Source organism: Syngnathoides biaculeatus, chromosome 16, assembly GCF_019802595.1.
Source record: "Syngnathoides biaculeatus isolate LvHL_M chromosome 16, ASM1980259v1, whole genome shotgun sequence".
Classification (NCBI taxonomy): Eukaryota; Metazoa; Chordata; class Actinopteri; order Syngnathiformes; family Syngnathidae; genus Syngnathoides; species Syngnathoides biaculeatus.
The window spans coordinates 14,155,876-14,167,042 of NC_084655.1; the positions used below are offsets into that span (position 1 = coordinate 14,155,876).

General features: G+C 39.9%; 2 protein-coding genes across 2 annotated transcripts; one reads left to right on the top strand and one right to left on the bottom strand.

Annotated features, from left to right (window-relative positions):
- Nucleotides 1-2,089: 2,089 nt before the first annotated feature.
- ndufab1b (NADH:ubiquinone oxidoreductase subunit AB1b) lies at nt 2,090-4,898 on the bottom strand. Its single transcript, XM_061845981.1, has 5 exons — nt 4,668-4,898; nt 2,736-2,852; nt 2,563-2,650; nt 2,380-2,482; nt 2,090-2,305 (listed from the first exon to the last, which is right to left on the bottom strand). Exons 1-4 carry the CDS (start codon nt 4,866-4,868, stop codon nt 2,391-2,393), a joined length of 498 nt encoding a protein of 165 aa, XP_061701965.1. The 5' UTR covers nt 4,869-4,898; the 3' UTR covers nt 2,090-2,305; nt 2,380-2,390.
- Nucleotides 4,899-5,048: 150 nt separating this feature from the next.
- Nucleotides 5,049-11,138, top strand: dctn5 (dynactin 5). The gene is made up of 6 exons (XM_061845980.1): nt 5,049-5,438; nt 5,548-5,616; nt 5,709-5,827; nt 6,775-6,886; nt 8,728-8,830; nt 8,912-11,138. Exons 1-6 carry the CDS (start codon nt 5,391-5,393, stop codon nt 9,007-9,009), a joined length of 549 nt encoding a protein of 182 aa, XP_061701964.1. The 5' UTR covers nt 5,049-5,390; the 3' UTR covers nt 9,010-11,138.
- The last annotated feature ends 29 nt before the right edge of the window (nt 11,139-11,167 follow it).

The following is an 11,167-nucleotide window of genomic DNA, read 5'->3' on the forward strand; positions in this document are numbered from 1 at the left end:
CCAGTCTGGCGAAAGTCTTGCAGCGAAAAGATGATCGTGCCAGGGAAATTGATAAAAACCACGGGGTAAAAAAACTGTTTCAGATGGGCAAGGCTTGAAAAAAGTGTAACCATGCAGATATGAATGAAAACGGTATCGATGTGTCTAACCGAACACAAAAAGTGGACGTTCCTGGCAAAGTGCTGTGCACTCTGTGTTCCGATATGATCAATTATGGAAGGCGAGGAGAAAAAATATCCGGGAGCATATCCAAACCAGGAAACACAAAGGTAAGTTGGACATAAATTTCTCAAATATTATATATTTGACAACTGTTAATACGATTAGGCCTTTCTGTAGCGCTGTAGATCACTCATTTTATTGCTCACTTTTATGTTTCATGATCTCTCTCTCTCTTGTATGAACAAATTATGTACTTATTTCTGTACTATAACTTGTAAGTGTAGTGGCCTATTTGATATATCACTGTCTACATTTTTATATCTGAAGTTTGGCAAAATTATTTTGGTTGTTTGGACTCATTTTAGGTTTTCAAAATATTATGATTGCCCTGTATTTACACTGTTAGAAGTAACCAGAGGTCACCATTTAAGTTTTATTAAAAAAAAAAAAAAAATTGTGCGCACCCTAACACACACCCCGAAGGCAGACATTTTCAGTGTTTTTTCAAATTGGTCATTCTCATCCCTGCCCAGTACATTTGTAAAGGAAATAGCATTTGGTATAGACATACGTCGCAGCTGTTTCAAAGCCGCAAGTGCCCACATTGAAACACGAGATAGTTCCAAAGAAAAACGGTACGCAGAGAGTTAAACCAGCTCAACTGGTAAAAGTTACTTCCTCGGCACATATATTCCACCGGTCTCGCTCTTACCTTTTCCACTAGAGTGCCCCCTTGCGACTGCTAGAAAAAATGCACATATTAGCCGCATAAACCGCAGAGTTGTGAGCGTGTAGAAAAAAAGTTGCGGCTCATACGCCATAAATTACGGTAATAAGTTGTCAACTGATACTCCAGTAAAAAAAAAAAAAAAAAAAATCTAGTAGACAAAACAATTGGCATTTTGATGTATTGTGTTTTGGTTTTGATAGAACATTTTTCATGCGTCCCCAAAACTGCTCTGCGTTGTAATTTTTGGGTAATTGGCCCTTTTTTAAGAAACCAATTCCTAAAGTAGTATTTGTTAAAAAAAAAAAAAAGTACATTGACAATGAGATACCTGTATGCATTCAAGGTTAGTGTATGAAACATTTGTTGATATGCATAATGCGTTTAATGGACTTTGAAATTGCAGAAATGACAGTACATGGTGCCTGCAGAGCGGACATTAATACTTTAACATTTTAATAGACAAAATTATTGATGTGATCTGGAAAGGAAGCATGTGAGTAAAGTGCTCCTGACTGCTATATCAGGAAATATTGTATACTAACTATAAATATGTATCACCTTTTGGAGGATTTTTTTGAGATCAGTGTAATGGATTTAAGTGTAGTATTTAAATGGAATATTAAACACATTCCAATCGTTTTGTGGTGCAGCGGCTGATGTGCTTTGCAAGATCCACATGAAATCAATGCCATAACCCACGTTATTTTCAATTTGAGCACATTTGCATTTTCTTTAATAAAGTCAATGTATTGTCTGATTTCAAGTAATACTGTGCACCTTTTGGATACCCCAAAACAAGACAAGGGAAAGACGTTTTGTTGAATGAGACCACTCCGCCCAAGACTACATCCACCAAGGTAAAAGAAAAAAAAATCCTTTTTGAATTGAGAATCACACTGTATGATTTGTCGATTTTATGTAGTTCACTCTTAATTTGGTTTTTCAGATTAAATACACATTTGTATCCTTCAAAAATAATCAAGCCTCGGTTCTCGAAAATGACTTTTTTTGCTTGTTTTCGAACGAAAATCGGTACTCGAACGCTTCCAGAAAAAAAACATCACGCGCAACCAGTTCACCCACCCATGATGCACTTTATCGTCAATTTGAAAACCCCCCCAGAAATGACAACACGCAAAATATACATGCAGTAGTTGATCTGAATCTTGTCCCCCAGTCATATAAACAAAAACATGCTTTCCACAGAGACTTCTTTATTGATCAACTCAAAAAAATTGTACAATGTGTGAAAGGGGGGAAAAAAGTTGATTTGAGCCGTTCATTTAAATACAAACGTAAAACGCTGCAGCAGGAGCAGCAGATGCCCACAACACCACAAAGAGAAGCGCCAACAGTGGGGACGTGGACCAATTATTCGAGGTCACCTTCCTGTGAAGGTTGGATGGGGTGACACTGCAAAGAAAGCAAAAGTCTAAAATTAAAGATGAAAAAAAAAAAATCCATCACTGCCCAATTTAAGCACTTGCCTCCTTTTTTTTTACTCATAAACATCCTTCTTGTCTGCGATGTACTGCACGATCTCCGAAGGAGTCATCAACTTCTCGGCTTCTGCGTCAGGAATCTCAAACCCTGCGGAAGTAACAAATTCATTGATTAAAAAAAAAAATAATAATAATTGGACAAAGATAAACAGAAGGGGGAAGACTCACCAAACTCATCTTCCATGGCCATAATGATCTCCACTTGGTCCAGGCTGTCCAGACCCAAGTCTTTCATAAAGTGGGATGACGTCTGCAACTGATGGGGCATTCAGAAAAAGCTACGTTAGCAAAAAGTCTTCCGGAATATTGTCCACATGCGTACGTTTTATTCTTCGCCACACCTTCTCGGGATTAATCTTGTCGTAGAGCTTGAGGACGTACATGACGCGGTCTTTGATGGTCTCTAGGGTGAGGGGGGGCAGGTCGCCGTACTGTCGGCAAAGCACGCCCGAGGAGATCTGGAAACGGCATATTTACAGTGTCGTCAAAAAGTCTTTGCCGCCCCTTCTCAAATTCTTACATTTTTGCACATTTCCCCATGTCGATGTTTAAGATCTTCACAGAAATGAAAGGACAAAGTGATCGCCAAATATTTTTTTTTTTTTTAAATGGAACTTTTAATTAAAAACTATAAAAAAAAAACTCTACTACTTCAAGTCTAGGCTTTGACTAGGCCAATCCAAAACCTTAATTTTGGATTTTTTTAAAGCCATTCCTGTGAGGATAATGGCTCTCCCTGTGGTTCGCTAGAATCCTAAAAATGGCTTTGTTACCCTTTCCAGACTACAGATGATTTTTTTGGATCGTATCATTTTGTTCCAGCAGCTGTTTTCGATCTTCTGTCCAATTTGATTTTGTCAGGAAAGATTTAAGTGACTTCTTGATTGAACAGGTTTGGAAGTAATTATGCTTTGGTGTGAGTTGTGAAATTTAACCAAAAAAAAAAAAAAAAAAAAACGTGTTTAACCACAATTAATTCATGATTTATTTCGCACTGGGCTATTTAATGGATTTGGAATGAAATCATTGTGTTATAGTTGTCCATTTACATTTGGTAAGCTTTAAGGGAAAATTATGCAAAAATAGAATCTGAAACTGGGCCAAAACTTTTTGATAGCAGACATGTTGATCCATCTTTAACAATTGCACAACCTTCTGACCAAATGTTTTTCCTCCTTGAAATAACAGTAAACACTTATGGTTTTTATTTGCTGCAGCTCGGCTCAAATGCACACGATAACTGTGTGTTAGTTTCTTTCGGCTTGTCCCTTTAAGGTCGCCACACCATATCATCTCAGATGAACGCACATAAATGTTTGGCACAATTTTTACGCCCGATGCCTTCCTGACGCAACCCAAGCCAGCTCGTGTTTGTGATTTAGTGCAAAAATGTAGTATGTAATGACATAGACAATTCAAGTGTAATGTGATGTGCAGGAAAGCGTTGGCCACACAGTTCTAAGGTCTCTGGTTCGATCTCGGGCCCGCCTGTGTGGAGTTTGCATGTTCTTCCCGTGCACTCCGGTTTCCTCCCACATCCCAAACACATCTAACATTAATTGGACACTCTAAATTCTCCCTAGGTGTGATTGTGAGTGCGGCTGTTTTGTCTCTATGTGCCCTGTGATTCACTGGCAACCAGTTCAGGGTGTACCCTGTCTCCTGCCCGTTGACAGCTGAGATAGGCTGTAGCACTCCCCGCGACCCTTGTGAGGATAAGCAGTTAAGAAAATGGATGGGTGGATGTGCAGTGCAGTCAACAGTCAACTCGTGTAGTGTACTGAAGCTTTAGTCTATTAATGTAGCATAGTCCAATAATTGTGAAATCTAATCAAATGTACTGAAGTCAAATGAAGGTGTAATATATTCTACAGAATATTATAAGGGAAATGTGTATAGCGTAGTTCAAAAAGGTATTGTGTACTGTATTGTGGCGTGTAGAGATTAAAATATAGTTTAATAGTAAAATGTTTCGAATTGTAATAACTTAAAAGCCGAACAGGCAAATGGCCAGAAGAAAATCAGCTGCACAAATGCATCTTAACGTTGTTAGCAAGCTAGCCGTCACGACATCCTATCATTCGTACGACACTTTTATGTGTGTGTGTGTGTTAATTTCGATTAAATGTTCGTGGCATGTCACTTAGAAAAGTCAAAACCAAAAACGTGTTATCGCGCATAAACTTTCTCGGGCTGTGTTACCGTAACCCTTTTGAAAGGCGTCGGTAGGTCACGGCGACTCACACGCTAGCTCAATGATAGCGGACACTCACCGGGCCTTGGCCGAGCCACCGCGTCCTCCGGCTGGCCGCGGCGAACGAGAGAGGTCGGAGTGCGGCTGCTGAGAGACCCGAAGCGGCTCTCACTGCCAAATTGGCGGACAGAAGCCGCAGCGAGGGTCGCGCAAGAGAGCGGAGACACTGGTGTAGGACGCTGGACGCCATGACTGAGAGAACTCGGCGGGCTCCCAGCATGCACTGCAAGCTAGGAAGAAGACGCGACTGCTGCCAGTGCGCATGCGCGTTCACGATTTTTGATTTAATGACTTTTTGATAGGCATATCTGGACAAGAATAATGTAAAAAAATTATTAATAGAAAAAGTGCTTGGAGAAAATAAGAACAATGACGGGAAAGTCTCTATCTAACCCTAACCTCTTTGCCGGAGCTGGTCAAATTCAGTCCAAACAAATCAACCTCCAAAATGACCAGCATCAATTGATGCGATAGGGCTAATTGATAATTTATTGACCACCACGCTTTAAAGTAAATAACAACCATTATGTTCATGAATAAAGCATTAAAAGTTGGTTCTATACGGAATATTCAAATTTCGGTGTGTGGCGAAATCCATCGATAACACTTTACTCAACTCGTACAGTCTGGTCGTCCATCCAGTCGAACTGTCAGTAGAAGAAGCCGAGCGACATAAAACAAATGATTCCCATTGTTTGCTTTTTCCTTTTTGTTTCGAAAACAGCGCGACGTTTTGGCAGCCATGGAGTTGTCTGAAATACTGTACAACAAAGCGGAGTATATCGAGACGGTGAAGTATTTTTTTTTCTTTTTACAGTATGCTATGTGGCTAGCTAGCCGGACGGGGCGTTGGACCACCATGGCATCATTGTTGATATCGTGTTTTTTGTTAAATTTAGGCTTCTGGCAACAAGGTTAGCAGACAGTCGGTGCTCTGTGGAAGTCAGAATATCGTACTGAATGGCAAAGTAAGTTAAAATACACGATGGGAAGATTCTGGTTTTGAGTTCATGAATTAGATTTTGATTGGAGTTCGTTTTGTGTGGCGTCTCTCCTCCAGACCATCGTCATGGATGACTGCATCATCAGGGGCGACCTGGCTAATGTCAGAGTGGGGAGACATTGTGTGGTTAAAAGCAGGAGTGTCATTCGTCCACCTTTCAAGAAATTCAGCAAAGGGTAAAATGTCTTTTGTTCATATGACAAATATTTCTTGAACACTTGGCAGAGAAGTCCAACATTGTCAAAAAATGTTTTTTGCAATATGTGTGTGTGTGAGGGGGGGGGGGTTGGAGAACATAAAAACGTAACACAGGATTTGATTAGATTTGAACCTCGAAACTCTGAGGCAGACGTGCCACCCCTCTGTCTGAAGCATTGTGCATCGTACATCTACTGATTTTAAAGTCAGATTGTACTTTTTTTTTAACTATTTTGATTTTGAATGCGGTCATTCTGTTGAATTTTTCTAAGTAAAAGTTCAATAAGTCAATGTCAAGGGGCATTTTTTTGCTGCTTTTACCAGTTTAACTAACCAGTTACTACCAATGCAGTTATCCTTTGAACTTTCCTGTTCATCCTCAGATTCTTAATGACATGCACTGAAAGGCACTTTGAGGTTGTAACTATGTGGCATTAAAAAATTGCTTCAAAGGGTGGCACGGCGGCCGACTGGTTAGAGAGACTGCCTCACAGTTCTGAGGACTGGGCTCAAAATCCCGGCCCTGTCTGTGTGGGGTTTGCATGTTCTCCCCTTGCCTGTGTGGGGGGTCCCCCCCCCCATCCCAAACACATGCATTAATTGAAGACTCTAATTTGGTAAGTGTAATTGTGAGTGCGACTGGTTGTTTGTCTCTGTGCCCTGTGATTGGCTGCGACCCGTTCAGGGCGTACTCCGGCTCCTGCCCGAAGATAGCTGGATAGGCGCCAACACTCCCATGACCCTTGCGAGGATATGCGGGTCAGATAATGGATGGATGGATGTTTTCAAAGGCTACTTATGAAAAATAAATTTATTTGTTATTCTCAAAATGTATAAAAGTGCGTTGCGACTTTAGAAAACACGGGTCCCAGGGTCACAACATTTCAAGTTCAAGTCTACCTATCCTCTGCTTTCTCCCTCACAGAGTGGCCTTCTTCCCGCTGCACATCGGCGACCACGTTTTCATCGAGGAGGACTGCGTGGTGAACGCAGCTCAGATCGGTTCCTACGTCCACATTGGCAAGAATTGCGTCATAGTGAGTGTTACGCACGCGCAAACACACAACAGAGTCTCGCCGCCTCGGGTCAGTCACATGCTAGTCATGATGTGACCAGAGGGTGGAGCATTATGCTTTATTTTCGGTTGCTTTGCAATCATTAAATCAGACTCAGTTATGGTATAATTTGAATGGCTAAGGGTTTTAACAAAACTTTGAAAAAGATTTATGTGGAAATGTGGTGTAACGTTGTTGTATGTCAATGTGAAGAATAGATGCAGTCATGTCACATAGCTTGGATTCAGACATTTTCAAGCTGTAACTTGCTGTTAAACCTAAAAATCTTCAGTGGGTATGAAAAGGATACACACCCCTGTTCAATTGACAAAGTTTTGTGAGTTAATTTAAAAAAAATTGAGACCAAGATAAATTGTTTCAAAACCTTTTGAAATAAACAACTGAAATAATGTAGTTGCACAAGTGTGCACACCCTCATATAACTCAGAATCTAGCTGTGCTCAGAATTGAGAAATCACATACCGTGACATCGACACAATTTACGTCATTTTGGTTCAAACACCACCACAATATATTTCAAATTAAATGAAATGTGTCAACTACAGATATTCATCTTTAATTTGAGGGTATCTCCATCTAAATCAGGTGAACGGTGTGGGAATTAAAACTGTTTGTATACGCTGTGGTGACCCCAAACGGGACAAGCCGAAAGAAAGTAGGTGTATATGTCCCTCTCGCTTTTTTAAGGACTACAACTAATTGGACAAATTAACTTTACACTTGGCATTATTGCATTCAGTTACAGCCTGAAATCTGGAATGCATAGATATCACCAAACAGTAGGTTTGAGCCTCTACTGAAAGCGTTTGACTAAATATGAGCAGATGATATAGCCGGAAACACTTCAGAATTCATCCCGCTGCTTTGACAAAAATAGGTACGCTTCTTCTTTTCCTTTTGGCTTGTCCCGTTAGGTGTCTTTTTCCATCTTAGCCTATCTCCTGCATCTTCCTCTCTAACCCCAACTGCCCTCATGTCTTCCCTCACCACATCCATAAACCTTCTCTTTGGTCTTCCTCTCGCTCTTTTGCCTGGCAACTCCATTCTCAGCACCCTTCCACCAATATACTCACTCTCTCGCCTCTGAACATGTCCAAACCATCAAAGTCTGCTCTTTCGAATCTTGTCTCCAAAACATCCAACTTTGGCTGTCCCTCGAATGAGCTCATTTCTAATCCTATCCAACCTGCTCACTCCAAGCGAGAACCTCAACATCTTCATTTCTGCTACCTCCAGTTCTGTTTCTTGTTGTTTCTTCAGTGCCACCGTCTCTAATCCGTACATCATGGCCGGCCTCACCACTGTTTTGTAAACTTTGCCCTTCATCCTAGCAGAGACTCTTCTCTCACACAACACATCAGACACATTTTTGACAAAAATGGATACTGATAATTTGAATTTGGGGAAAATAATTGGAAGTACACATGTATGTCGTGAAAGGTCTCTGTAACCTCCACTAACAACCCAGGCTAAACTTAGCTTGTACTCAACATATCATGATTTTAGTCTGACAGTTGATTTATCACTTCAATAACACTTTCTCGACACCAATTACTACCTAGATATCAGCCAGGGGCATTGTGTGGCATCTTAGTGTGATACTGAATGAGTACAAAACTACACGAATAGGTGAGTTTTTCAGCAAGAACTTGAGGATAGGTTAAACTGGGAGGGGGGGGTGATATATAAATTGATAGATTCCTGAATAGAAAACAATGAGTAGGCAGTGGTTGACTGCATATAAAATGAAATGATTATTTTATAATCCAATTTTTATGGAGTGTTTGGTATGCCGTTGTCAGGGTCGTCGCTGTGTGCTGAAAGACTGCTGCAAGATCTTGGACAACACTGTTCTTCCTCCGGAGACGGTGGTGCCTCCTTTTACTGTCTTTTCAGGATGCCCAGGTCTCTGTAAACACAATCGTCAGCATGTTCTTGGCTTTTTTTTTCCCCTGTTCTATTTTTTTAAACTCGTCTCCCTGACAGGATTGTTTTCGGGGGAGCTTCCAGAGTGCACACAGGACTTGATGATTGACGTCACCAAAAGCTACTACCAGAAGTTCCTTCCTCTCAGCCAGATATAGGAGGCCTTTGCCATCACAGAGTTTCTCTTAAACAAGGTCCAGCTCGCCGTCTGCATTGGACAGGACTCCCCTATCAAGCAGAGCTGTGTTGAAGAAACCTGTTCAGACATCTTGAGCGTGTGTCTAAAAAGGTTATGTAACATTTCCTTTCCCCTTTCTTTCATATTATATATAAAGTGATGTTATGTATTAAATAGAGCAGGAGAAGGCATATTTTGAAGGAAATTGTCACTTGTAAACGTGAAAGTCAGATGAGACAAATTTGGACCAAGACTACCTTAGAAGACAATGTTGTCATTTTACAGTCCATATAACCCAGTCGTGGTTTATTTTCAGCTACCAGGATTCAATCTCACAGTGTCAATTTATGTGCGTTCATTGTCTGGGAGACTGTGCGAGAGAGAATATCTTTGAAAAAAAAAAAAAATGCCGCAAATCCATTCCTAGATATGCCTGGTATGAGCCTGGTACAATACAGATTAAAGGACATTGAAGGAATTTGTAGAATTTCTTATTCATTTTTTTTTATCTTTGTTCTACCCTACTGTGTGGGGGTTGTTCAAAAATAGCCTTTGAAAATTAGTATACATTTTTAAACATAACTTCACTGTACTTATATCATGTGCCTACAGAGCAAAACAAAAATTATTTTATCTAGGTACTGATAGCTTTCTTTACCCAAAATATACCATTACTTTTCTGACACGTGGCTGTCAAAAGTTTTGCTCCTCCATACTGTGCATAAATCACAATGAATCAATCTGTCAATGTCATAATTACAGTAGATACACAAGTATGAAATGAATCTCAAAACGTCATGTGTGTAGTGTCATAAACCTAGGACCCTTCTAATTTTCTACTGCATGACCCACCCATAACAAACTTGTGACCCACTTACTGAAAATAAGCAGGATAAATTGATGGATTTTATAGCCTCTCTGGTTTAAGTACTGTATAGTATTCTACGTTAATCATGTCATTGACTATTTAGAAAAATAAGATCCACAAGAAAATACACTAAATGGCATTTTTTTTTTCAAAGCTGCATAGTATTTAACTCACATTTTGCAAGGTGGTGGCCGTCAACTGTGAAAAGGGGTGATGAAATATTAGTTTTACTTTGGCATCATCTAGTGGTCAGAAGTAGAACTGCAAGAACCTTAGTTTCCAAGTTCAACTTTTAGGTAGTTCAACAGTATAGCATCGATCACATGGTTAGCAGTTTCCATTGTGTTACAATTACGTCATTTCTTTATAGAATAAAAATGTGATGAAAACAAACCCCACTACTTAATTCTCAAAAGAATACCATTTTCCCATTTTAATGACTCATTCCAGCCAATTTGCAAGTCAATTGTTTTATTTTCAGCTTTACAATGTGAACCACATATCATACCAACAATTAAATGTTAAGTATATAGATTAGCCATTTATTACCTTTTTTTGACAATTATGTATGAAGAAAGCTGATAATAGTCTTGGCTTGAGTCTGCCTGTGTAGAAAGTGAGGGAAAAAAACAGTTGGGATTAAATTCCAAATGTTTTGTTTTAAATTGCAGCTCTTGTCCACATGCGCACGTCACACTATGTTCCCTTTAACTGCTGTGACGTGCAACAACCATGATGCCTTTCAGTCAAAAGTGCTGCAGATGCGTGAGTGTTAAACCATAGAAGAGTTAAGCATGTGGAAAAAGAAAGCTAAGCAAATCATTCAAAAGGCATGTTTTAAACAAGAGACGCAGGTTGCCTTCAAATCTTCCTTGCGCCATATTCTGTCACATTAGAGCAGGGGTGAGGAACCTACAGCCCTCAGGAGCGCTGGATCTGGCCTGCCACGCAATTTTAAAACAAAACCTCAGAGGAACTCCTATGAAAGCCTGGAAACATGTCACCAACAAATGTTCATAACATACATTTGTTCAATTGGACTTTTTTTTTTTTCCCCCCCGATAAATTTTTCCAAGGCTCTCAGAGGACTGACTAAAAGGTTCACCACATATCCTGTAGACTAAAACTTCCACAGATGAATCCTTCCTATGATAAATTATTAACATTGCTCTCCTTTTTTCCTCCCATGAAATTTACATTAAATTAAAAAAAAAAAAAAAACTGCTTCACGTGGCCAGAGGCTCTGCAGTCAAATGATATCCCACTTGTC